This window comes from Alosa sapidissima, chromosome 18 (genome assembly GCF_018492685.1).
Source record: "Alosa sapidissima isolate fAloSap1 chromosome 18, fAloSap1.pri, whole genome shotgun sequence".
NCBI lineage: Eukaryota > Metazoa > Chordata > Actinopteri > Clupeiformes > Clupeidae > Alosa > Alosa sapidissima.
The window spans coordinates 14,767,051-14,794,574 of record NC_055974.1 but is presented as its reverse complement, the minus strand read 5'-3'; the positions used below and the strand labels follow the sequence as shown (position 1 = coordinate 14,794,574).

The following is a 27,524-nucleotide window of genomic DNA, read 5'->3' as shown; positions in this document are numbered from 1 at the left end:
CTGTGTCCCATTGTTATGATGCACTTCCTGCGACGCGGTCATCTTCGTCTGAAGCTGGTCTAATGGGTCTGAGGTCTATCAATGACTTAACCCCTACTGAAAAAATGAGTGGTGCGCTACCTCGCGCTACCATGCTAAAATCCTGGCGCGCCAGCAAGATCTACGTCATTTTGACGTCACGGTGTCGCGCTACCGGTCGGGTGCGTCGAGTATGTAGAAGCCCTAAAGTTACTAAATGGTGATGAGCTGCATGATATATACATCAGCCGATGCAAGAACAGAGCCACTAAAATCATAAAGTACTCCACGCATCTGTTCAGTTTGTTGAAGTCAGGCAAGTGCTTCTGCAGTTTGATGGCCAAAACTGAGAGATTAAGAAAAAGCTATTTCTCTCATTAGACTCCTCAACATGGACATGCCTACTGTAATGAATACTCTACCCCATTTTAATAACATGATGTATTATTATTATTATTATTATTATTATTATTATTATTATTATTATTCATGTCACTTTATTATTTTATTGAATTCTGTATTATAATTATTGAATTAACTATTATTAACTGCTTTTAATCTTATCTGTTTTACTTAGATTCATTCTACTTTTTAAAGTAGTCATGAAGCTAACCAGGCTTACATTTCACTGCTTGGTATATACTGATATAATGTGTGAATACATTTCTCTGAACTCTGAATCAGCATTACGTTTCTTCTTTATGGGGTGGGAATGGGATCAAGAGTTGGAATTTGAGACTTAAACCCAAGTTCTCGTGGTCACTTGGACACATTATGAATCAAAGATGTTCCAGCTGCAGGTGCCAGCATGCACATTTAAAAATGTAATGGTAAAAAAGTGGTTTTACCCGATGTTTACCTGTAATGTTTTAATATAACAGGGTTGCTATTTTGTATAATATTGTATTACTAGGCTGTAGTTTGTTAACATGGCTACGTATTTTAAGTAGCCTCGGCATAAGTCTAATTTATTTTTTAAAACACTAGGCCTAAATCTAACTAATGACTTCTATTTTGATATCTTTTCGGCTAAATGTGACCGGAAGTTAAGACGGCTAATTGCTAGCTGGCTACCGTCAGAAATGTACTTTGCCACATTGCTCTTCATTGGAGACTGAACATCAGATCAGGGATTGCTCAGATCAAATCAGAGATTGCACATTGGAAAGGACTTTGTCTTCATGCAAGCAACGTTGCAATGATGCCGACCCTGTCCATTCTTCTTCTTCTCTCTTGTTGTAGAAGCTAGATAACGTTACTGTTCAGTGGATATCATGGAAATAATTGTGCTGACGTTAACGTCCATGATCCTTGACGAAGCCACGGACTTTATAATGAATCCAGAGACTTTGTAATGACTATATGGACTTTGGTTATACCACTGTTTGAAATTCCATACAAGATTTTAGAAATACAAAAACGTTGAGGTTAACTTAACGTTAAGCTGTTCGGACTTCAAGCGAAAATCATAACATGGAAGTAGCAGTCCAGAGGATACCAAGTGTCCTTAACTTTATAGTCTTGGTGTTATGGTGCAATATTAATGCCTTGGTTTGTGGTTTTGAGATGAAAACAATTTATTGCAAAATCTCAGACAGTTGCGAATGTGACTTCAAACCAAATATACAAGGTAAGTTATCCTAGTATACAACTGACAACAGATATGGGGAGTGGTTGTGGGTTTATCAAGTGCTAAAGTTTGTGACCATTCAATGGTTCCGTATGTAATCTACCACAACTACACAGTTCTACCAGAGAAACGGACAACTTCCTGTTAAATCTTATCTGCATCTCACAGAAAGTGTCAGGGACCTACTATGCTGAGTTTTAAAAGATTTCTCCTACCTATGCTACTCTGATTCATAAATTCCGCATAATTATTCAGGATGTGCCATCTAGGGGGAGACAGATTGAAGGTTAGCTGGGTGTAGGGTTGGTACAGTGAAGTGTATGTCTGATGCTTTTGTGTAGCAACTGCAACCGTGCAAAGTGTGTCAACATCGTAACAGTCAACAGCATTGTCAATACCACATACTGTAGTTTATTTTGTAGTATTATGTCGTGAAATTATGCATTGCTGTAACAACTACACATTTGTGTTGATGTAATTCCAGGGCTAGAATGGGATCTCTACAAGAACTTGTATGGACAGCATCTGGCTCAGGACATTGTTTCAGAAGGAATATCAAACTTTTTATCAAAGGAAAGTCCTGACCGTCCTCTGGTGCTCTCCTTCCATGGTGCATCAGGAACAGGCAAGAGCCTTGTCAGTTCAATGCTGGCTAGATATTTGTATGGCACAGCCATGGGTAGCCCCTATATTCACCAGTTTGTGCCAACTCTCCACTTCCCGTTACCTGAGAGGCTGTATCAGTACAGGGTAATGATTTTCCCTCCTCTGTTGAAAAGAGTGCTTAATTTATGCTGTACAGTGAGCCACATAATTGTGACAATTATGATATTATTACAATACACATAATCTTACTGGTCAAATGAGCATAAACGTTTCATAATGAATATTGTAATTAATGTTTACAATTGTTGTTTACCCTTTATACTCAGTTAAACCTAAAACACTGGATAGAGGGGAACCTCACTACCTGCGCTCGCTCTATCTTTATTTTTGATGAGATGGAGAGGATGCCCTCTGGGTTGATTGATGTTCTTGAGCCTTATCTTGGCCCATTACATGTCGTCTACCAAACCAATTATCGCAAAGCCATCTATGTTTTTATCAGGTCAGTCATATGTCCTTTTTACGAAGTACATTGAAGTATTAAATCACATTTGGTAAAGGAATAGCTCAGTATTTTAATGGTACAAATGTACCTCAATTTTGGGCAGACACATGCAAAATCAGCCCGGCAGGGGCTTCCACATTTTAGCCAGCTAACTGGCTGTGTTTACTTCCTGCAGCTCTACAGGGCAGGAGGTTATTAACAGTGTGGCTATGGAGATGCGCAAGGCGGGCCGTGACCGAGAGGAGATACAACTGCAAGACCTGGTGGAGCCCCTCGATGAGGCAGTCTTCAACGCTAACAACAGTAAGGGCAACAAAACTCACAATTTGAACAACATGAACCATGATGACAAGGCTCCAGTCTAGGGGTTCTCGAGATTGTGGGCTGCATATATTGTGCATGTTTTACCATTGTAAAAATGATGCTTTTGTAGGTAACAAGTTTTTATGAAATCAAAGTCAAATTTATGGGGATTTTAATTATTCAATGAGTGAGTCCATGTTCCACCTTTTTGCGACTGCCAAAATGACTGCGGTTGTGACTCAGTCTGCTTCTATTTTAAACATGCCACACCTCCATAAGGCTGCCTTAATTCTAAGGTTAAATAGTGTGGGTGTGATTGGAGTGCGTAGGGGAGAATACTTGTAACTCAACTGAGCGTAACAGGAAATGACGTAAAGGACGTGTGCAAGTATGTGATCGAAATTGTGATATGGCCATAAGAACAGCATCTAAGATTTACTCAAAGCGCACCACAAACCAACTGTCAAGTAGTAGTAGTAGTTGAGTCAATTTATTATACTTATAAATGGCCTCAATCACAATGCCAGTGATATGTGATGTAATGGTATAGCATTTCCTCTGCATATTGCATTTTTTAGCGACACTCCAGCCTTTTATTAGTTTATAAATATTGATTGAAATTATTTTTGTTTTCCCCTCCCAGCTGGTTTCTACAAATCCAGGATCATTTCTCAGAAGTTGATCAGCAGTTACGTGCCCTTCCTGCCATTGTGCCAGCACCATGTGAAGCGCTGTGCCCAGCGGGAGTTGTGCCAGCGAGGGGAATGCCACCGCGTGGACGTGGCTGAGGAAGTGAGCAGAGCCATATGTCCTACATCCAATGAACAACACCGGTTTTCCAGCACAGGCTGCAAACAGGTGCCTGCCAAAGTGAACGTCTACCTGTGAGAACTCCATGAGCGCAAGGAAATGACAAGTCCTGAGGTTCGCTCATCTGTGAGATCGCTGTAATCCTTTTGGAGTGTTAAGAGCAGGGTGATGAGGCAATCCGAATTAGATACATGTATACGCTGGATTGAAAGTGATGGCTGAGTAGAGGTCGACTCCCTACGGAATTATCCTTCACCTGTGCTTCACAACTTCATGGACCACTGTGAGAGAAGTTCCCACAATACATCTCAGTATATAGTAGGCACAGAGGAGACGGTGGACTGAAAATCATTCTAAAAGACAAAACTGTGGTCCTTTGGAGCAGTGTCTTGGAGTTTGGAGTTTCCCACCCAAACCATAGGTTTTACAAATGCAGAACCCTCAGCCATATTAAGGGCTGCCAAGTCTGTTTATTTATGTTTTTTTTTTTAAAATCAGTCAAACAATGGTACCATCATTAACTGAACTTTCAACACCATTGTTTATTGTCTTTTTAGGTAATCTGTGATTTGTTTTGCAACCATCAATCAGATAAATTCTTCTACTCTCCTGCTGGTTGTGTTTCTACAGTTATTGCTTAGTGTATTACAGTACATTAAAGCTGCAGTTGGCAAGTCTGACAGATTGAGGGGACAATTTTGAATGTTTACAACTCTCATGCCCCTCCCCCACTACCACTGAGCACCCTCTCATCGAGTTTGTGCTCGTCAGTGCGCACCAGATTGGACCAGACTGTGATTGACAGTCAGATTTCACACAGCCCTGCTTTGATTGGACCAGAAGAACCGGGAGCTGTGGATTTTTACAAAACAAATAAAAGGCTCTAGGTGGAGGTAGAAGTGTGGGGTTTTTTTTCTAAAACCGGCTGATTTTTGTTGTTCTGTCGGAGCATAGTGTCGGTTTCAGGGAATATGATCAAAAAAATCTTGCCAACTGCAGCTTTAATGGCATGTCATGCTTTTACATTAATGGCATGTCATGCTTTTACATTAATGCCATATAATGCTTTTACATTAATGTCATGTCATACTTTTACATTAATGTTCTCTTCATTTTGCTACGCATAGTACACCCTAATTTAAAGCAGCAATAAGCAGTTTGTCAAACAAGTTCATTTTCCATCTTGAATGCATGCAAATGATTTCCTTACATTTCCGCGGGATGGTACAATGTGGCCACGGAACTGCAGAGGGCAGATGGGCAGCTATTTGGAATAACAGGTGTATTTATTTGTCCTTCTTATGATCATTGAGAGTGATTTCGGCTCCAGATTTTATGGTAGAGCCAATCAGGACGCAGGGCGGGAATTTCATAGATGTGACGTATCCAAATCATATGCATGGATTTTTGATAAGGCCCAGCCTTCTGAAACACCTCTCCAATGGATCGATCCCAGATGGATGAGTGGAGCTAGGCGGAACGAAATTCATCTGGTGAGAGTCAGGTTATAGTATTGGTTTCGTTTTGTGGTATATTATGTCTGGTATTCTGTTTTGATTGTGACTTGTAAAGAGGAACTTCATGTGCACAAAAGTATTCAAAATGGTGTTTTACCTTTGATCCTCAGAGGTAAAAGACTAGACGGGTCATTCTATGAAATGGGTGCCAAACTAGAGCCAAAGTGTGTTTCTAAAGCCTACAGGTAAATTCAAGAATTCTTATTAACATGATGTACAAGAACATGACATGACCGACATGACATGACTCTAAAAAAAACCGACATGACATTTACATCTAAAATATTACCATGCAAATTTTATATTTTGAAAATTGCATAGTGGAAAAGGCACCCGTTTCATAGAATAACCCAGATACAGTCTATACTTTCACAAAATGTTGTAAGAAAACAGCACAATTTTGAGAGTAACATATTGTTTTCCGTTAAAAATTGTAATGTAGAAATCGATGCAACCTAATCAACAGCAGAGAGGACCTGCAAATACAAAATGCTGCAGTATTTTTCGGAGACACCAACTCATGAAACAACTAGACTGTCTTTATTGAGGATTACCCATCTGCACTTTAATAGCAAATTACAGTATTGAAATTTCACATGTTATGTGCTTTATGTCCATATCAAGTAATTCATTTATTGTTACCTTTTTTAAAAAAAAAAAACTAAAGTTTGGGTTGAATACTTGATGTATTTTCTAAGTCTCGTCCTATAATGTTATCACTGCTTTTTTTTTTTTATTAATTAAATCATTCACTTGCATAGAATATCACATTAACATTGCTAGTGAAGACAATTGTGGTGAAATTACATTGCACTGTAAAAAAGGAACAGCATTGTGCAGAACAGCAAGTCCAAGACAAGGCCTGTCCATTACGCAATGACCATCCTATTATTCAGTCCTGTTTTTATTTGTATTAATGTATATGTATTGAGATAATAAAGTCAATTAGGGAAAACAGTTTTTTTTTCTCAAGTGAATCTAATTAGTTTCCAACGGAAAATATGTTATTGTAATTTAATCTTGACCTTTTCTCTGGACGTCTATCACAAGGGGGCGACCAGACATAGGCGAAATCCGAAACCGCATTATGTTCCGGGTTGAAGACCTGGACGAACCATAGACATTTGCCGTAACTTTGTAGAGGCTAGTACTTCCAATATGGCGTCCCACATGTCAAGATTTAGAGCCTGGGGACGAGTACAGAGGTAACAAGCTAGTTATGACCATTTCGTTGATAGATAATGATACTGCATACGTTAATTGAGTGTCTGTTGGACGGTGTCTTAATAAATCATTGATATAGGACTTGTCGTTTCTGTTCCGCTTTTCATTTGCTGGTTTTATAGCCAGCTGTAGCAATAGCTAACAACTAATGCTATACTGCAACGTTAATAAACATAGCTTTAATTACTCGTTAAGTAAGTGTATTGGCTTATTGTTAATGTCACATGAAGCATGAGTATTCATGGAGATAGGAGGACATTTTGTAAATACATTTTCTAAAATAATTATGTGTGTGGTTGCAACTCTACAGGTTTGGCTTTGCCGCATGTAGGCAATATAGCAGTGGCAGCAGCAATGGTTATCCAAATGTGTCGCTTTCTGCCCCTTTACCTGGAATCCCAAAGCCAGTATTTGCTGCTGTGGACGGGCAAGAACAGTACGAAACAAAGATCACCACCCTTGAAAATGGTCTTAAAGTAGCATCACAAAATAAATTCGGGCAATTCTGTACAGTTGGAAGTAAGTGTGTTCTTTATATTGTGTGTGTGTTTGTGTGTGTGTGTGTGTGTGTGTGTGTGAGTGAGTGAGTGAGAGAGAGAGTTTTTAAGTCATCTTTAATATTATATTGTTTCTCACTCTTTTATTAGTTTTAGTCAACTCTGGATCAAGACATGAAGTTAGATACCCCAGTGGGATCTCACATTTTTTGGAGAAGCTTGCCTTTTCTGTAAGTGTCTCCTCTGTTTATGATAAAATCAAATAAGTTGATAGGGTGTTGAGTGGCTAGGGGGTGTTAAAATATTTTGGGACATTTCCAAATGTATGTTTACTTCAGTCCACAGCACAGTATGGAAGTAAGGACGAAATTCTATTGACCCTTGAGAAGCATGGTGGGATATGTGACTGTCAAACGTCCAGGTATTGAGTAGAGTAGAACAGTTATTTTGTGTAAGTAGTACCTGCCTGTTGAAGGCGTTTCTTCATGTTTTTTTTATTTGCCTGCAGAGACACCACTATGTATGCAGTGTCTGCGGAGGTGAAGGGTTTGGATACTGTTGTCAGCCTTCTTGCAGATGCTGTTCTGCAGCCACGCTTGCTAGGTGAGTGCAAAAGTTTGGAAACTGCTATGTTCTGATGTGTGCAGGTGCAGGTCGTATACTTCTTCATAAGTATAATTTCTACTTTTGTGTAACCTTACTTAAATTGGTAATTTCAAACATGAATCACACAGATTTAAGTTATTCAATATAAGAGTGAATACACAAGGATTTTGTTTAGGTAGTTCAGACCTCTGTGTTTCCTCAGATGAGGAAATTGAGATGACAAGGATGGCAGTACGTTTTGAACTTGAGGACTTGAACATGAGGCCAGACCCTGAACCTTTGCTGACAGAAATGATCCATGCGGTAGGTCACCTTTTCAAAGAAGATCAGAATTTCTTTATCATTCTTTTCTGTCCATCCTGTTCTGTTCTATTCACCATTCATGCTATTCATCATGCTTATGAGTATGAGTAAAACACTGAGTTATTTGCCACTGCTGATGTAATTGTTTGTGGATATAGGCTGCGTATCGTGGAAACACCGTTGGCTTGCCTCGCTTCTGCCCCGTGGAGAATGTGGACAAGATCGACCGTGCTCTACTCCACTCCTACCTCCGGAGCTATTACTGCCCCGAGCGTATGGTCCTGGCCGGGGTGGGAATCGAGCATGAGCAGCTGGTTGAATGCGCCAGGAAGTACCTGCTGGATATGAAGCCTGTGTGGGGAGCCAGCACATCAGGCAACGTGGACCTGTCAGTAGCTCAGTATACGGGTGGAATAATCAAGGTATGCTGCTGAGTTTATATGCTTAATAAGGTTTTCAGTGCGGTTGTGTGTTGCACCAGATGCTGCTGGTGCATATGTCTGCTACCAGTCAGAAGTTTAGAATAATCCAGAAAGGGACATGTTCTCCAGGAAAACAAAAAGTATTTACTGTAAAACAGGGAGTGTAAGAGTGCTGGGATTGTTTTTACACAAATATGTGAGACCTTAAACACACCATTTGGATTTTAGTTATTATTCCTTAACATGTACAAAGATGGCACTTTTGTTCACAGCACCTCAAGTTTCTAGGTTTTTCAAAGAGGACGCCCAATGCCTTTCCGTATGGGAATGCCACTGGTGCTGGTCCGTTTTGCAATATTCACAGATATGTAGCCAGGTGTTCCCTTTCAGTCTCAGATCAGTTTTGACCTGAATAGCAGACATTTACCTATGAATAAACCATACAGATGTAGATGTGATGAAGAACATGAAGTCGTTAGGTCATGCACGAGAACTTTGCTCATAGACTGACTTTGCAGTAAATTAGGGCCCTGAGTGACTCTCAGATAGGGTTGGGTATCTACTGAACCAAATCACAATGTAGATTTCAGTGTGACATTAAGGAATTGTTGAAAAGAGCAAATTATTGACAATTATGACATAAAAAGCTAATAATCTGTAACTCCATGATCGTTTTGACAGATGGAAAAAGACATGTCGGATGTGAGCCTTGGTCCCACTCCTATCCCTGAGCTAACACACATCATGATTGGATTGGAGAGTTGCTCATTTCTGGTGAGTTTGACTTCTGAGACTTCTCTTCAAATAAAATCAATCAGTTTTACCTACAGTGTAGCTCGAGTAGCTACAACCAGTTGCTAAGTATCGCTGTAGCTGCCTGGTTGGATTATCTGCTGGCTGTAGCAACTCTAGCTAGGTAAAACCGATTGTTTTTTTGTTTTTTTTGGAGGGGGGGAGGGATTAATTCTAGAAATCTGTTCAAGGAAATCAGTGTTCAGGAAATGTTGGAACACAGTTGGAATGTCCAACTTGGTTGGAATTGTCTTATGTTGTATTGAGGGAAATAAATGGTTGTGGCGATCCAGCAATGGGAACAAATTTATTGATAAAGTGTTGAGGAAAGAAGACCTAGTGGTTGTCTTTGTGATCTCAGACATACAGTACTGTACATGCATGAGTCAGGAAATAATTATTCCAGTATCCCTGCAACAAGCAAAATATGTTGCTAAGGCAGTATGTTATAAAACATTATCCATCCTTATGTTAAATGCCAGTGTAGACCACTTCACTGTGCATTTTGATTGGTTTTGCATTTGATGTGGTTTTGTGAGTATTAAAGGAGATGTTCATGTTAGGGCTGGGCGATAAAACGATAGCGATATGTATCGCAATAGATCGCAATGTAATCGATATCAATAAAAAATACGTTCGATAGAACATTCGATAATTAAAAGCAAGTCAGTTAAATTTGTGGCGGTAGCTGACTTGGACAAGGGGGGGGGGTCTTGGTAGTGTATAGGTCTAATTGAGTGCCTGTCACTTGAGGGAACCCTTGCAAATTGCAATTGTAACACAGTTTAAAGGCTGCTGATGTGTGGATGCAATTCATAACGTTTTCTACATAGTTAAAATAAAGGTTCGTACTTCTCCTTGGGACAAGCACTTTTGAATTTTGGAAAACACTTTTCCATTTACATCGGGATTTTGCAAACATTCAGTGTCAGAGTCAATAAAATGAGACCTTCAACGAAATTGACAAGCAGCTGTACGTAGGCTAAGATCTTAGCAGAGTTAACTTCAATGCAGCAGTTTTGAACAAATTTGCGCAGCATGGTCACGATGCTAAGCGGATTTAATAGCAGTTAATTTAATAGCCAGACGTCTTCTATGCAATGCTTCTATGTGGCAACAACAGTCCTTCAACAATCGTGAATATTTTGTTAAATGCAAATGCAGAGGAGGGGCAGCGGGCTACGAGAGAGAGAGCGGGGCGGGGCAAGGAAAGGCTGCGTGCATAAAAAGCGCAGCTCAATGGCAATGCAAGGATTTGATCTTATATTTAATTTAAATTAAATTAAACATAGAATATTTATGTGTGGCGGCCGATTTTTATTTTGTGGCGCCCCGCCACAGATTAGTCAATGTATGGGAAACACTGCACACATTGTCCACCTTACGTTGTCCATAAATAAATAGGCTAAATATATCTTGCATTGTAGCTATGTGCAACTCCAGCAGAGTAGGCGATAGAAGTAGGCCTACCTCAACACAGACTCTCAATGAGTCCTTGCTCCGTGCACACTCTCTCTCTCTCTCTCTCTCTCTCTCTCTCTCCCCCCCCCCCCCCCCCAACGGGCGCATCCCTCCTCAGCATGCACGTAATCCAAACATTCACAATCGTGCAAGACGACTGGCTAAATTGCTATTAAAGGAATTATCCGGACTAAAATGCACTTTAGATCAATTTGGTTTTAGGGACCCTCTACTCTACCACGTAAGTGTAATGTTGTTTGGAACTGTAGAAGAGGTATAAAAATAGCGTTTTGTAGCGGCGAAATGACATGCCCTGGTCACTTCCAGGCTAACAAGTTTTTACTAAAAACGGTAAAATCGAACTTTCTCAAAACACATCCGAATGACATGATTTTGATGTCAACTCAACGTATGTACTCCCAATCATCTGTAAATTGATCTAAAGTGCATTTTACTCCAGATAATTCCTTTAAATCCGGTTAGCATCATTAGCAAAGCTGCACAAATTTGTTCAAAACTGTTCCATTCAAATTGTCTGCTTGAAGTTCTAATCATCTCAATCCCGATGCAAATGGAAAAGTACTTTCCAAGACTCAAACGGCCTGTCCCAAGAAGAAAAGGTATTCATTTGAAACTTAAACACACGTGGGGAAACTAAACAGTCTAACCAGTAGACTATGATAAACTAGCAAATAAAGCTACTTTGTTTACAATATTTCCAGGCTTCAACCAGTGCTGCTTTTCATTCAGACTTATGTGCACATTTATTTATTTTAGTGTTTTTGTTGCTATTTCTTTTCCCTGTTTGCTTTGTCTTTTTTTCCCTTTTGGTCCTTATCTGAAATAGATTTTTTTTTAAAAATCAATAATTATCGATATCGACTGATATGAAATACTTATATTGTGATATAGTTTTCAGCCATAACGCCCAGCCCTAGTTCATGTTCATCCGCCCAGAGTGTAGCACTGTTGCTCCCTGGATACTCTAGCTGTTGGCTGCAGCAACTCAAGCTAGTTACAACCAATTGTTTTCATTTTTTTTGTACCGACAGCCCATGAAATGTATTTCATATAGTGTAATAGTGTAATTGGGAGGAAAAAGATTCAACTATGTGTAGCCTAGATGCAGCATTGCGTGTGTACATCTGGAATAGATCACCACACAACTAACATAAGTCTTTCAGAAATCTTCACATACAAAGGGAAGTAGAAGAGCCAAAGATGCATGTGTAAATGGAGACTTATTATCTGGACCAATTTGATTCAATGACCCCACCTGTATGTTATCGTTATGGGTGGCAGGAGGATGACTTCATTCCCTTTGCGGTCCTCAACATGATGATGGGAGGTGGAGGCTCCTTCTCTGCTGGTGGGCCTGGAAAAGGCATGTTTACTCGTCTGTACCTGAATGTGCTCAACAGGTAAAACATCACAGCTCACACAAATATACAAATGCCATATATGTTGCGGAATATTTTCAATAAAGACCTCATTAGAACTTAGAAGTGAAGAGTGTGTATTGTTTGAAGTATAGATCCAAACCTGTTCTGTTTTACAATACCTTACAGACATCACTGGATGTACAATGCTACTTCATACCATCACAGCTATGAGGACAGTGGACTCTTATGCATCCATGCCAGTGCAGACCCCAGACAGGTAGAATAATGACCTCAATTTGGTTTCAGATGAAGTGACTAAAACTCCTACAGACTTGTTTAAACAATACGTTAAAGTTTGGTTTTATGACTCAAGGGTAAAATCAGTTGCTTTGTTATTTATCATGTAAACTGTTGGACGTTTAGGTGGTTTGACTGCTTAAAAGCACAGCTATATTAACGCAATTCATCGTTTTTGAAGGTGCGGGAGATGGTTGAGATTATAACCCGAGAGTTCATTCAGATGGCTGGGACAGCAGGAGAGGTGAGCACACATCCATAAATAATCTCAAACTTACAGTGTTCAGTGATATGGTACTAACCATTTGTATTCAATCAATATTAAGATGGAGCTGGAAAGAGCAAAGACGCAGCTTAAATCAATGCTGATGATGAATTTGGAGTCACGTCCGGTCATTTTTGAAGATGTTGGACGGCAAGTTCTAGCCACTGGCAAGAGAAAGCTGCCTCATGAACTGTGTCAGTTAATTAGTGAGTATCGATGACTATATGTGATTGTCTACTTTGAAGCAATCAAGCAGCTTGTTTATTTTATTTTTTTAAAGATAACTGTGTACATTAATTGTACGTGTTATTTTTTCAGGTAATGTTACAGCAAACGATATCAAGAGAGTGACCGCGAAGATGCTGCGGGCTAAACCAGCTGTGGCTGCTCTAGGTGACCTGACAGAAATGCCCTCATACGAGCACATACAAGCAGCTCTCTCCAGCAAAGATGGACGCCTGCCCCGAATGTATCGACTCTTCCGATAGACTGAATATGCTTTGCTATACAGACTGGGCACTTGCAAACTGGACTTACAAGCAGACTTATTTCTGTTGTTTTCTTATTACATATTGCATTTGATGTGATAAACCTTATATTCATGGTTTCAGAAAACCACCTGGTGTATCCGTGTTTGTAGACTTGTCAGATCGATCGAGACTGGCATGATCAAAAATTAGCTGAAGATCAATTCTCCCCACACAACAGAAAACGAAATATCTATTATGGATTTGAGTTTGTTTAATAATAGTTCTACCTGAGTGCTGCACTTTTCAGCTAGACATTACAGCAGTAGTAGTACTGTATGTAATTTTGCCACACTAACATTTTGTACAGTCATCAGTATGACTTCCCAGATTACAAAACACCTTACTGTACATGCATACACCTGTTTCAGAATTTGAAATATTCTCCACTCTCCATTTAAAATGTTTTCTTTTTGCTGTTGAGAACATGAGTATTATAAACATATTGTTCTGTTCTGATATGGCAAATTACACAAGTTTGACAGTATACAACTATGCATTGACCATGCCTGCACCAGTTCAGTTCTGTAATCTTTGGATTACCCTGTTGCTACAAATCTTGACCTCAAAGGTACAAAAATTAAGTTAACTAAATCAGGGCAGCATTTTATTGGCCCTGATGCGTGTTCATAAAAATAATGTATGGCAACTTATTTATGTAGCAGTCTTTAACATTTGGGAAGAGAATTTGTATTTGAACCACATTTGTACCACATTGTCCCAAAACCCTTGGATCAGATTTATGCAGAGGTTTGCCTGTTTGAGGTAATTTTTCAGCATTTCATATCAATTCTGCATTACAGTTTTTAATGCAATCTAATACTGGCTGTATAAAGTAACATGTTCTTAAATATTACACATCAGAATAGTCAGTTAGTTGTTTGTAATACACAGCATCATGTGATTGCATCCCTGACGAAATAATCCCTGGTGGTCAATATTCAATTTAAACACTATTGTAAGATGTTGTATAAGAGATAAATGTAAAATGTGTGTTTAGTCTTTAAATATGTATTTATATTGCACAATTGGATACGGTCTGAATACTGCACATCAGAAATTGTTAACGTGGCTGTGTCAGCCTCTCATTGAGCTCTTGATAAATGCAGCAACTTTCCGGTCAGTTGATTATGTTGCTGTTGTCTTGAACTTGGTGAAAACTGCTATGACAGATGTAGACCGCACATGCACTTACTTGTGTTCAGTTACCTTTTCATCAACCGTGCTTCTTGTGTAGGAAGTAGCTGAGCGTCATTTTTATTGGCACGTCAAAGTAAGGCCTGAAATCTGCGTTTGAGAAAAATAGATTGGACTGCAAAATTACTCTACTCCCTTGTTCCTCATAGTCGTTGGTGTGCGTGCAGCACATTTGAAGTTGGGTTAATTGTTATTTGTTGCTTGTCAAAATAAATGTGACTCATTTCTGTACACCTAGATGCAAAGATTTAAAAGCGTACAGGTCACAATCAGTCTGCGGTGAAGCAAGAATGGCTGATAGAGCACGAATCAAGAAATATCTATGGCTAGGCTTTGATGATACTGAGGTTCATTGGTGCACTGCAATGCCAACAACTGGATTTAGCAGACCTCTCAAGTCTCACGCATTTCAATGACTTCACACGCTCACACGCCACACGTGGCATTTCTCACTCCGAGAAATTATTAACTTTACCGCACAGAAATTTCTAAGGGCTATATTTTACAAGCGTGTCACACAACGTTGCTGTCTGTGCGCTCATTCAGCTCAGAGAGCTGCTGTTCAGTTACTAACCTATCGGCCAATCAGAAAATAGGATTTCTCAACCAATCAGGAAATAGTTTTGTTTTGATGTGGGTCCGCAACGTGGAGACTGCTGGTCCGCGGAGTCTTGGAGTGAAATTAGGCCCGGTGCTTCGTCTGATAATTTTCTGCGCAGTTGATCAAGATACCGCGGTCCTGCTATGTCATTGGAGCCATACAATAAAGTGGTGGTATGCGCGTTCATTCAATGCAGGCGCCTGCGCGAGAGAAACCGAAACTAATCGATAACGTTTGGTATCAAAGCTCCGCTTCAACCTGTTATTGAATGCTGAATGCTATTTAATTGTTTAACGACACTTGACAACAACGCTAATTTTTGGAACTTCCATAGAAACAGAGCAGAGACTGTATAATACACTGTAGCACTGAGTATTGTATAGTCAAATTTGAATATAACGTGGCCAAAAGCTATTGTAGCTATCTTTCTATCTGTTAAAGATCAACAGATCAGTGATGTACGCCTATCTGCTCGCCAAAAAAGCTGGTATTGTGTTTCCTGAATCCTTACATTCAGGCATTCAAATCAAACTTCATTAAAAAACATGTATTTTTTTTCTCCATTTCCTACCCATGTATGATGCTTGCATGAGGGAAACATCCCAAAACAATAGCACCCATATAATTGTTGCTGTTTTGAGAAGTATTTCTTTTCTTATGCAAGCATCATGCAACCATGCAAAAGCAATGAAACTAATTATATCTTACATTAGTAAAGCAGTCCTCTGATGTGCATGTCACAAAACATTTAAGTGAAAGTGCATGTATAACAATATAGGCATAATAATGATTGTGATAATGATAATGACAATTTGATTTGGAGGGAGTGGGGTTGGGTACGTGTAGATGAGCCCTATGACCCCAAAGTCTGCCATGACTGGGCCTCTGGTCAAAGAAGTTTGAGAAAGGCTGGTCTACATAACCTGCATCAGATTGAGGTTTGCAGTGATGCGCCTGAAGGCACAGGTTGAGGACCCAGTCAGTTACGTCACAATATGCACATTTGTTTAAATTCATACCTACGTAATCACCATGACCAAAATTGTACTTTTTTTTTACTTTGAGTCTTGAAAAAAAAAAAAAATATTGACCTAACTACCGACCCATTTTTTTTTTTTTGGCTGTTACTGCAAACAAGAATATTTTTAAGGATGGCCTCATGACTGTGAAAATGGCTGACATTGAACCACAGTGCTTTAAATGGGAGCCCCCAGTATCAGTCATCAAGGCATCAAAATCTGCCACAAACACTTACAACACACAACATCACTCATAAACACACACACGGACAGAACCACCACTGTTCAAAAGACCATTTTGGGGCTAAATGTGCTTTTTCTCATTTGGTTGTTTTCTGTTTGTTTAGAGCAGAATGAGCCACTGCTGTTCAAAGGGCCCATTTGGGTGAAATTATTATTATAATTTATGTTATTATTATTTACTATAGGGTTCCAGAATAAATAAAACAGTGTGTTTGAAATAATGGAATTTGTGCTCTCTCATGAAGCTGGGTCGATGGGTTATGGGGAGGGTGGGTCTGTTGATCGGGGGGGAGGGGGCGTGGTGCCACGAGTAGTTAAAGCAGACGTAGGATTTTCATGTACTTCGATCAGGGGGGAGGGGGCGTGGCACTGTGCCAATGACACGCCCCCTCCCTCCTGAGAAACAAAGTCTCACTCCTTGCAAACTTGAATGAAATTCAACTAAAGGTATCAAAATAACATTATGGTTGGGAGAGAGCAGGACATGTTGAGACGTCATAAATCGTTTTGAAACTGCTTAATCTTCTGTCGAGACAGTCTAGAAAGGGACCAGCTACAAGAATGCAATGTACAAAAAAACGTAGAAACATTGAAATATTTCCATGTAAAACATTTATTTAAATAAGGATCATCATGTTACAGTGTATAAACAAACTTAGTACGAAAACCATAGAATAACTTGGAGCATCATCAATGATGATCTATGGTTGGCTCTTAAGAGAGAAGAAAAGAGGGACGATCAACGTTAAAACATGAATTACTGAGAGCTACAGAATGATTTAAGGCGATTCATTTCTCCCTTGAAGGTTCACAATTGTGCCTTCGCCCAAACACATTTCTTCATCATTGATACAGTACTGTAACATGTTGAAGCTCATATGTATTCAGTATCTAAGCATTGTTTCTCAAAGACTTCATCATTACATGGGCTCTAATAAATGGATGTTTATTGAGATTACCCATTTATTTAAGTAGATGGCCTTTTAAAACCTTAGAATCAAAGATTGCTTTTAAATACTGAAACCTCTTACACCAATAGATACCGATAGACATTGATGACTAAAACTCGGTAAGAGTGGAATGCAAACTTTCTTTTTCTTGCTGGCCTCTTGTAAGGTTTTATATTAACTTTAATGGGGGAACTTGTCTATACCTTCAAAAACTACAAAAAAAATACAAAAAGACAAATATATTGCACTTTATGTCTGACTATTATTCAATGTTGCAAACTCCTGACATTTCTTTTGAATTTAGCAGAGGACTAATCATCTTACATGTGGCTAGAACACCAACAAACATGTAGCTGCATCAAGTCTTTAATGCAATCTCCTGGAAGCATGATAAATTATGTAAACATATGTTTTTATATGTGTATGTATACCTCAGGCCTCTCTGGGTTTTATTGTGAGTTCCCTTAGAAAATATCTGAAACATCTTGTGACATTTTCTTGGACGTTGCCTGTAAATAATGGCTGTAGTAGTAGGCCTATGTAGAGAAGTAGAACAGTAGAGTAAATCTGACATTCTATTAGAAGATTTCATTGCATTTATAACCATCAAAGTTTTTGGCTTTGAAAAGTGCACTTACCCATCATTAACATGTTTGCTATTTGCTCTGATTAAGTCCATGTACAGCACAGCACTATTTTCATGTTTGAATTATTGGATTATTAATTATTAAGTACATTTTTTGAATACAAATATGTTTTCTTTTAAAAGATATGGGTTGAACTCACCATAATTATCCTGTGAGTGATGACATGGCATAGATCTTGCCACAACATATGTTTAAACTCAAAGTTGTTTTTAAAAGATGTTAAGGCCATACAAAGCTGCTTTAAAATTTAAAGAAAAATGTTATGTGTCTGTGTGACATCAAAGTCAACTGTATAAAACAGGCAAGTATATATATAAGAGACTCTGTGTGTGCACATAGATATGTAAATAGATATGTAAGACAATGTTCCTTCTTAATGAGTACCACAAGTAAGTTTTGAAAATGATCAAAACTCTTTGTTAACTTTGAAGTAACCACAGAGCACGTCATTTTCACAGCAGTGCATCTGCGCTAGACTCTGAAGCCGTCCTTCTGCCTCTCCTTCAGCCTCTTTCAGGTACCCTGGAGGCCAGACGCTCAGACGTCCCACTCCATAAGACTGACCAGCAGAAGAGTCCTTCCCCCTGTGTATAAATTGCTTGGTCTAAGGTCCATATAGGAGCACCTGGAGCTTTTTCAGGAAATACTACAGACAGTGCTGTTGTGTTGGTTTTTCATGGCCTCCTGCCTCTGCAGTTCCCGGGATATCCTTCTTCGGATGCCCTCCAGGTACAAGTTTCTGTCAAACTGCCCTGCCCCCAGTGGGATGCTGCACATAGAACATAATGGAATGTTAAACAATAGTTTGTTCTGGTCTAACTATTTATTCATATCTGATTGGACAAGAGGCATTCCATGAGTGGTGATATCCTGGAATATCCCCACTCTGATTCCTCACCGCTAGTTATCACTCCGTATTTAGCACAGCATTGTCCAAGGTTATATTCCATTAATTCAGAGAGAGAAAATGGAGAAGGTGAATTTTCACTTGAACATGTAATGTATAGACAAGCAAGCATACAAATGATTGTGCACATTTATTATAGCCTCTCTCACTTAACTTGGCTGTTGAGTGTTGCTTGGGTTAGAGAAAATACATAAATCTGTTCTGTTTGGTTACACTTTACTTGACAGTATCGACATAAGAGTAAGATGACACTGTCATGACCGTGCCATAAATAAGTCATAAACATTTATGAAATAACCCTTCTGTTATTAAGTGTCATTCGGTTTTTGTCATAATAAATTAGGGTTAGGATTAGGATTAGGTTTAGGACTTAGCCTGGCTAGCGCCACCACTTCTCAATGAGACGTGGTCTGGGAACCAAACGTTCATTTTCTCGTATTTGAAAAAAATGCCCAGATCCGTTTATTGGGTGCCACGGATGTCTATCAAATGCGTCTGTGCATAGCTCATCATCGTCTTGCTTTCCCCCCTGTTCTGTGATTGGTTCCCTATCTCAGGCAAAAATGTGCTCCATGGTCTCCAGGCTGCCTTAGCAGCGTGAATCAAATCGCGCGCAAGGCAGCATGGGAACACCCAGGCTATTTAGGACTAGGGCTAGAGTTAGGATTAGGGTTAGGGTTCATGTATCATGACAGTGTCATGTCACTCTTATGTCGATACTGTCAAGTAAAGTGTTGCCTTATATTTTTTCCTATAATACACCTAAACTGAGCAGTCTGCAAGTTATCACCACCCTAAAATGGCAGTGTGATAAGTTGAGCTTTGAGAAAGGGTTTGTTTCTAGAGTACATGGGGAAAAGAGAGGAAACATGCTTTACTCACTTGTCTCTGCCAGGACGAACCTTGACCTGGAACATCCCGATCACTGGTCGGTGGTCCGAGGTCTTGATAGATGCACAGGCAGTATACCTGACTACTTTAATGTCATCATTTTGCCTACTACGGAATATTATCCGGTCCTTTGAGAGAGAGAGAGAGAGATTAATTATAGCCACATACATAGTCTTATATGAAGATCTGGAAAACATTTTCCTATGGCTTTCTCACCGTGTAGGAGGGTGTCCGTTGTTTTGAGGTGCTGTCATAAATGTCACAACCGATGTCAAACTTGTACGTGGGCAGAAAATGGATAGGCGCCTCTTGGAAGCCTTTAAAGATGGTCCCTGTGTAAACAGACTTGCTCTATATCAGTCCTCTCTTTAAATCATCTATAGATGTGTATGAATCAGATCTCCCAGATCATCTGTACCTACCATCGTTCATCTCTTTGAGAAGCTGGTCGTGCTGTAGAAGAAACTCCATGGTTTGACCAGCGTTCTGTTTCAAGACGGCTTCCACTCCGTACCGGTCTTTATTTAGACGGAAGTTAAAATCCCCAAACCAAAACACCTCATCGAACCGTGTTGTCACATCCGCTGAGAGAAATTCAGAGAGAGAGAGACAGAGAAATAGAGACAGAGAAAGAGAGTAATTAATAATCAGTCCAGGTGTAACAAAATTACATAGAAAAGGAACTAATAACACATGCCTGATGTCATCAACTATCATGACAAATTAGCAGTTTAAAATCACTAATATGGGTAGAGACTTCTCGGACAATTCACATGGACTTCAATGGGTCAACTGGAGAGCTTGACTACAGTCTTGAGACCCTCTGACCCCAAATTTCCCACATTTCTTAAAATTAAAAATGTTAAATTTTAAATAACTATTATCATACAACCAATATGTATGCATCCTTATTAGGTATACATTAAACATGTATTAGTTATTTATTCACCATTTTGTTATTGTCATTCTACATGTCATTCATTCTTGAAAAATCCTTAATGTCTTCAAAGCCTCAAATAATTGTAGTGTACTCAAATCAGATTTATAGGATTTATTTTATTCGGTTGTTAAGTCCGACGTCACTGGCCCAACAGCTTTTTGGTCAAAAAAAGGTTAACTAGCGCAGCCAGACGTTTTTTGCGACTTGTAAACCTTGTCACCATCACCTCCGTTTTATTGAGGGTAAAACAAAATCGGTTAACTTTAACTGAGCAATTACTGTAGCTGTGCAGCCAGATTATACAATCAAGGGTTACATGCAGGCTTCCGCGAAAAATAGGATTTTATTAGTTTGAGACAACAAGTGAGTAGTAGGATGACAATTTTCTTAAAGGCTATTAAATAGCGGGAATTTTTATTTTATTTTACTGTCTATGGAGAAAACAGAGCAGCTCTGAAAGCCGTTGGACCCGGAAAAAGATTTATTAGCCTATTATTGCATCATCAGTTAATAACCGAATATGATTATTATATTGAGTATTTCACTTTTGACAACATATTTATGATTATTACATCATCTATTTGTTCACAGCTGGTATGACTGAGCTGCCATTGATTAAATGCTGCTACACCATGGGATGTGTTGCAAGCAAGGCTTTGAACCGGTTCATAGAACGAAAACCAGAAACTTTTGAACCAGAAACTTAGATTTTTTTATGTTCCGGAACAGAAATGATTTTTTAAAATAGTGGTAACCAGTTAATACCGGTTCTTTTTTTGTTCCTGGGAAGGTTTGTGTTTCCAATAAAATGGTGAGGGTCACCTCCTGTCATTCAATGAATGCATGGAGAGTGCAGACAGACAGAGCTTGCCACTAGCAGGCAATCAAAAGGCCTATGAAGTCTCCAAATCTCAATGATTTCCTTTCACCTGTTTTCTCTTTTTACTAGGTGACAAACATTGTTGGGAAAAACTAGCATTAACGTTAAGGCAACAGCTTTAATTTATTTGGAAAAACATAATAGTCCTCATTTTGGCATTTAGACATTGGGAAGGCATCCAAGAATCCAATATTACAGTACCCACCAAAAATATAAATTTTTTGTTTGACCAGGAAATTATTCAGGCTAAAGGCTATAGGAAGACACTGGTGCAGCTTGTATAAAGCAGAGGCCTAGTGGTTTTATTATGTTTGCTGTAGGATAGAGTCTAAAAGACAATATTGTGACTATGAATAGCCAGTTTGAAAGCATACATATATTTTTGTCCGACAGCTGACATGGAAGGTTATTAACCGGTTCAGGAGCAATATTTTTTGTTCTAACCGGTTCGGGAACATCAATTTTAGGGTGGGAACCAAAACCGGAAACGCTAAAATACTGTTTCTGTTCAGAACGAACCAATTGGCAAAAAATTATGGTTCAAAGCCATGGTTGCAAGTGCGGGTGTGTTGTCTTGTGTCGTGTTGGTGGTATAACGAATATGTAGCATTTAATTGTGGTTACAAACTGGGACATTTAATTGAGGCCTGATAATAGTGGTTATACCAGAGAGGGCTGAAGCTGTAGTCAAGGATCTTTGGTTATATGATCTTTTTGAGGGTATTAGATGTAAACCCAGAGCCCTACATCGGTACTATACTCCTGTAAGATGTTTCATTTTTCCAATTGCCCCATAGAAGTCCACCTAGCCACAGAGAGAAGCCTCTAAGAAGCCCCAGAGAAACAGTAAGTGTAGAATGGCTTTTGGAGCACTTTTATGTATCGATCACCAACTAAGTGTATACAGCAACTTACAGGAAACAGAGCGATATGGATTAGTGTCTGGCAAGACTTTTGGAAGAGCCAAGGCTTCAATAATCTTGTTGTAGTCAAGTATCCGCTCATAAACTTTGGAATCTCCCGCTGCAACAAAAGTATAACAATATCCCTAGAAATTAAATTCCACAACACTAACAAACGACATGCAGCTTGACTTTATATAATGCATACTAGCAGTCTCCACTCCACAAATTCTTTTCTATCTTTAAGGATACTGGACATTAGATCTGTAACATTAAGTCCTTCCCTGTGTTATAAATAGGCATTCACATGGTCTGAAAAGGCATAACTCATGTTTCACCTCACCTGAATGTTTATTTGCACCATTGCCACAGTGACCGGCGCTCAGGGAAATTAAGTGTGTGCACAGTGTACAAAAGCCTCATTGTAGGAACCATTTGCTGTCTATATCAGATTTACATACTGATTATTTCCAGCTATACACTTTTAAGGCAGAGTTGCGAATCTCTCTCCATTCATTTAGATAGAATGGAGCCTGATCTGGTCTGCCCAAAATAGCTGCCTTGTAACAATATTTCCTATGAAAACTTTTCTAAAATTGTTGCATACAGCTCCTTTAAAATGTGAATGTTACACGTGTACATCAATATTAAGCCTCTCAAGGGACACATTAACATAGATGCACTTAGATGTTAATGTAACGATAATAAAATGTTCATTCTACTCACAAGTAAAGTGGGACGTAATGAAGAGAAATGAGGTTCCAAAGAAAGTGAAGCCAATACCCACAGCTCCTTTGGTCTTAATCTGAGATATGATGCGCGTTGTTACTGTGGCATGCTCCACCTCTGTAAAGACACAATCATCACAGTAACACAATCAACACACCTTTTAATGGGGAAATCCACAAAAAGGCCACAAAAGAGGTTCAAAAAAAACATTTGATATTTTATTTTAAAATAAATTGAACCGCTTTACACATGCGTAATCCTTTCCTCTTACTTCCTCTTAATGTAGTACATTTTCAATTCACTGACCTGAGCAGAACCAGATAAGATCCCTTCGCACAAACACAGTAAGATAGAGAACACCGTGAGCAGCTGCGTAGAGCATAACATAATAAGGTCCGAGGGTTTCCTGAAGACGAATTTCCCACTCTCTTCTGTTCAATACAAAACATGTGCGTTCATTAAGGGCCTGACACAAAACGCAGGATGATGAAAGTCAAGGTATACAATTCTGTTTCAAACTTGCCTATCAGGACACCCCTCTTGAATACCAATGATGTAGAAATCCTGTGCAAATTCTGTGTCCGTCGGTAGCAACAGATCATCCAGGTTGTTTGGAAGTCCCTAAGCATGAAAATGGGGGACAGAAGGAAATAATGACAAATTAGCTTGCTTTCAAAACGATTTTGGAGTGTGGAGGATTCATTCGTATTCTTGAATGTTTCCACCACATTTAGTTTGCTTAGAAGTCTAAACACAACAATCACACTGACGTCCAAACAAAAGAATCCAATTGACCTCCAAGGTTTCAACATGATGATATAATAGTAGAAAATGGGCCTAAATAATGTATCATTCCTAGCACTGAAGTGGACATGCAAAATGATCAAGCATCTTAAGTAACTTTAATACTTTAAACTCCTTTCATATATTAGTGGGACAATGAAACACACAAAAACCGTCTTAACACAAATATGCAACACAATAATAAAATACTAGATTGTCACTGCATACTATATGATTACAAAATACACATCCATACTAAACCTTCCCAAAGACAAAAAATGTTGTTGGTGGCAGCCACAAAACAACGAGGCTACTTTACCATGGATGCAGGTTATGGGGTTGGACTGAATATAAAACTGAGAAAAAGAAGGGGAAGGGGGAGGTAGTACGGGGCTTGGAGAAGTCACCTTCTCTCCCTGCATGTTCCATGTAGCGATGTAGATGCCCACATGCCTCTCGGGAAAGTAGCGGTCCAGCTCCTCTGCTCCCAGGAGAGCCCCATGCCCCAGAACACTGCCCTCCAGAAAGCTCCTGGAGACACACACACACACACACACATATATATAGTACTCTGCCTAGTCCCTGTTTCCAGGTGATTAAGTTCTAATAAATTAGCTGACTTAAGCAATGTGTCGTTGGTTAATTAATACAAGAATTTGTATTGATTAAGTTTGCTTGAGTTCTTTACACTGAAGAACACAGGAGAACAGTGGCTCGGGTTGACACGATCTGACACAAACACTAAGCCCATTCATCAGCTACAGCTGGTCTGCACTAAATTCTTTACCATCAAAAGGAAACGCAGCCTACCTGTTCCTCACATCCTTGGGTGTGATGGGGTTCAGCACACTGAAGTTAGACTTCATGGAATTGACGGACGAGTTGTCGGACACCATGGTCTCCAGTAGCCGGCTATCACTAAAGTTCCTGTGCAGCCTATCCAGTCCTTTGTAATCCACGCAATCCCTGTCAATCTGATTAGCCGTCCTTAAAGACATAGACGCCATATTACACTCCAGGCTTGGAAGCATTTTACTGGGCTGCAGAGGGGACAGAATTATTCTTGAATGTCTGAAGTGCTGGTCGCCCATGGACCGGTGCTTCCTCTGGCTCACAGGCAAACTATGGCAGCGGTCACGGAATGGAGACAATGGAGAGACCACTTGCTCCAGCTGGCCTTCATGGCTTGGTCCGTTGGTCAGCACGGTGGGGACATCAACCGAGGAGGAACGATCAGTAAGGCCCTCTTTAAGGGAGCCTTTAAAGGTAGCTATCGGGGCAGCAGAGTCGGTCAAGCTCTCCTGACTCGTCTTCAACCGCCTCCCTCTGACACGCTCAAAGGGAACGGTCACAGAAGATGGCCTGGCCTGCGCAGGTGGCTTTGGATCAAAAGTATTCAGCATGTCTTCTTGCTTTCGCTCATGCTGGGCTGATTCTACTGAGTCGGTGAGATGTTTTTGGTCTATCTGCATGGGTCTCTCTGGGGGCTTCTCTGGTCTACGGTCAGTACAGCCAGACGAAGCCATGTGCTGCTTCTTGCTGTCTGACTGCAGCTGGAATGGCAAATCATTTCCCCCATTCTCATTCATTCTAATGTCAAGGAAAGCCAGTCACATGCTGTAAAGGCTCCTGGTCTCCATGTGTCTACTACCATCTGCATACAATTCCCTGGAAAATGCAAGGGGTAAAATACACCATGATTAACTAATATAGTCTGAAATACTAATCAGCCTACCTGTGTACAATTTTGGCTAAATTGTGACTTAAACCATGACATAGTCAGCATTATTGGCACTGAGGGATATGATTAACCACATTTTTTTGTTTTTCCCCATTCACTTTATTTTTTTAAAGAAATATAGATATTTATTGGATTTGTTTTCACACACACATACATACATATACACACACACACACATAATATATATATATATATATACAGTTAAGATCAAAATGATTCATACCCCTGGCAAATATTTATTTAAAGTTTTCTCTTGATTGAAAATTTTCTCTTGACCGATATGTTTGTTCTGACTGAAAATGACACCACTGCCACAAGACAATGTGGTAGAAACATGGAATCAAAAAAGTAATTGTTTTTATATTTTTTAACATTTTTATGAAAAATGGCATGTCCAAAATTATTCATACCCTTTTTAAATAATCAATGGAAACATCTTCATTTGCCATCAAAGCTCTCAAAATGGTTCTTATTGCTACCAAGCCTCTCCATGTCTCCACAATGATTGTAGACCGCACCTTTTTAGCAGCAATCTGGGTTTTGAGGCAGGAACGATTATTTGCCATCACTTTGGCCTCGTGCTCACTTTTTTGACGGATTGAGGTCTGGACTATGGTTGGGCCACTCTAAAATGTTGGTATTGTTCTTTGTTAACCATTTCTTGCCTTGTTTGGCTGTATGTTTTGGATCATTGTGTGGTTTAATGGTCCAATGCCGCCTATTGGGGCAGGTCTCTCGGCACACTGCCTAATCTTTTCCTCCAGAATCTTAATGTAGCCTCTTGTTTTAGTGTTACCGTTTACTTTGAGAAGTTTACCAGGTCCCATTGTCTGAAAAACACCCAAAACTAATACATTTCTATAGCTATTCTCCACCTTGGGGATGGTGTTTTGGTGGTTGAAATTTTCACCCCATCCCAAAATGGATCACTTGGTCATCATAGATGCTTATCATGGATCACTCTTCTCCAAACATTCACAACTCAGCTTAACCTTTATAAAGGCACACCTGGACAAAGAATTTAGCTTTCGCTGGATTTTTTTTGACCCAGGGACATGGCCTGAGATTGGCATAAAAAAGGAAGCATCACACCCAAATGACGCCATGTCTATTTCAATTGTGGGGGTGAGAAAATTATTCTTTTGGGTTCTTTTTCAACCAGGGGGACCTGGTGACTTTCTCACTTAACAAGCTAATTCATCGAACTGGCTAAATAGACTTTTAAGCAGCATGGCTAACAATAGGAAAGTGCACAACAAAGATTCTAGAGCGCTACGCTCTGAGCTGACATGCCGTAGGCTTCTGAAGGTTCATGAATACGAGAGATGCTTGTCTACATTTTGCTGTATTAATCAACATTGAAAAGGTTTTAAAACGTTGTCTAACGACAAAATTACCAACAAGACATTACCTTGGAGGCATCATAACAAACTTCCCTGGTAACACCACATAACATAATTCATCAAACTGGCTAAATAGACTTTTAAGCAGCATGGCTAACAATAGGAAAGTGCACACCAAGCTGACATGCCGTAGGCTTCTGAAGGTTCATGAATACGAGAGATGCTTGTCTACATTTTGCTGTATTAATCAACATTGAAAAGGTTTTAAAACGTCTAACGACAAAATTACCAACAAGACATTACCTTGGAGGCATCATAACAAACTTCCCTGGTAACACCACATAACCAACAAATTTAAAATGAGAAGCAAGACGACTGCACGCCTGTGTTGAAGCAGAAGGAAATCAAATAGCGCCTCTATCGTTTGAATTCTAGACAGCATGGTTCCCCGAAGTGGGTGCTGCGCCTGCACCGACGCCAGTCCAGGAGGTGCTGCGGAATTCTTTGATCATATTTTGAATCAGTAGCCTATCACACAGACAAACAAAGATTTAATACCAAGTCCAACATAGTTTTCCTTTTCTTC

The 27,524-nt window shown here is 39.5% G+C and overlaps 3 protein-coding genes across 5 annotated transcripts; 2 read left to right on the top strand and 1 right to left on the bottom strand.

Annotated features, from left to right (window-relative positions):
* Positions 1-1,069: 1,069 nt before the first annotated feature.
* Positions 1,070-4,484, top strand: tor2a (torsin family 2, member A). The gene is made up of 5 exons (XM_042070567.1): positions 1,070-1,648; positions 2,133-2,398; positions 2,581-2,756; positions 2,935-3,062; positions 3,706-4,484. Exons 1-5 carry the CDS (start codon positions 1,492-1,494, stop codon positions 3,948-3,950), a joined length of 972 nt encoding a protein of 323 aa, XP_041926501.1. The 5' UTR covers positions 1,070-1,491; the 3' UTR covers positions 3,951-4,484.
* Positions 4,485-6,462: 1,978 nt separating this feature from the next.
* pmpca (peptidase, mitochondrial processing subunit alpha) lies at positions 6,463-14,288 on the top strand. Its single transcript, XM_042070540.1, has 13 exons — positions 6,463-6,594; positions 6,924-7,132; positions 7,261-7,340; positions 7,449-7,531; positions 7,619-7,713; positions 7,919-8,019; positions 8,178-8,441; positions 9,123-9,215; positions 11,997-12,115; positions 12,263-12,353; positions 12,555-12,617; positions 12,700-12,844; positions 12,957-14,288. Exons 1-13 carry the CDS (start codon positions 6,548-6,550, stop codon positions 13,124-13,126), a joined length of 1,560 nt encoding a protein of 519 aa, XP_041926474.1. The 5' UTR covers positions 6,463-6,547; the 3' UTR covers positions 13,127-14,288.
* Positions 14,289-16,818: 2,530 nt separating this feature from the next.
* Positions 16,819-27,375, bottom strand: inpp5e (inositol polyphosphate-5-phosphatase E). Of its 3 annotated transcripts, XR_006024995.1 has the most exons (12): positions 27,242-27,375; positions 24,665-25,522; positions 24,262-24,385; positions 23,595-23,692; positions 23,378-23,502; positions 23,069-23,188; positions 22,356-22,463; positions 20,043-20,204; positions 19,837-19,952; positions 19,612-19,748; positions 17,962-18,591; positions 16,819-17,711 (listed from the first exon to the last, which is right to left on the bottom strand). XR_006024995.1 is itself a non-coding variant. In XM_042070530.1 (11 exons), exons 2-11 carry the CDS (start codon positions 25,441-25,443, stop codon positions 18,459-18,461), a joined length of 1,902 nt encoding a protein of 633 aa, XP_041926464.1. In that variant the 5' UTR covers positions 25,444-25,522; positions 27,242-27,375; the 3' UTR covers positions 16,819-18,458. The 3 variants fall into 3 exon arrangements, 2 of the variants coding, with proteins under 2 accessions (XP_041926464.1, XP_041926465.1); XM_042070530.1 differs by having other exon boundaries at positions 16,819-18,591; XM_042070531.1 differs by lacking the exon at positions 27,242-27,375 and adding an exon at positions 27,007-27,170 and having other exon boundaries at positions 16,819-18,591.
* Between the last annotated feature and the right edge of the window lie 149 nt (positions 27,376-27,524).

Excerpts from the sequence above, each read along its gene's own strand:
- tor2a (XM_042070567.1), top strand. The coding sequence starts at position 1,492 with ATGGAAGTAGCAGTCCAGAGGATACCAAGTGTCCTTAACTTTATAGTC. Across the intron at positions 1,649-2,132 it reads CTTCAAACCAAATATACAAG|GGCTAGAATGGGATCTCTAC; the intron begins GTAAGTTATCCT and ends ATGTAATTCCAG. Across the intron at positions 3,063-3,705 it reads AGTCTTCAACGCTAACAACA|CTGGTTTCTACAAATCCAGG; the intron begins GTAAGGGCAACA and ends TTCCCCTCCCAG.
- inpp5e (XM_042070530.1), bottom strand. The coding sequence starts at position 25,443 with ATGAATGAGAATGGGGGAAATGATTTGCCATTCCAGCTGCAGTCAGAC. Across the intron at positions 23,693-24,261 it reads GGAACATGCAGGGAGAGAAG|GGACTTCCAAACAACCTGGA; the intron begins GTGACTTCTCCA and ends TTTCATGCTTAG. Across the intron at positions 20,205-22,355 it reads TCCATATCGCTCTGTTTCCT|CGGATGTGACAACACGGTTC; the intron begins GTAAGTTGCTGT and ends AATTTCTCTCAG.
- pmpca (XM_042070540.1), top strand. The coding sequence starts at position 6,548 with ATGGCGTCCCACATGTCAAGATTTAGAGCCTGGGGACGAGTACAGAG. Across the intron at positions 6,595-6,923 it reads GCCTGGGGACGAGTACAGAG|GTTTGGCTTTGCCGCATGTA; the intron begins GTAACAAGCTAG and ends GCAACTCTACAG. Across the intron at positions 7,133-7,260 it reads GCAATTCTGTACAGTTGGAA|TTTTAGTCAACTCTGGATCA; the intron begins GTAAGTGTGTTC and ends CTCTTTTATTAG.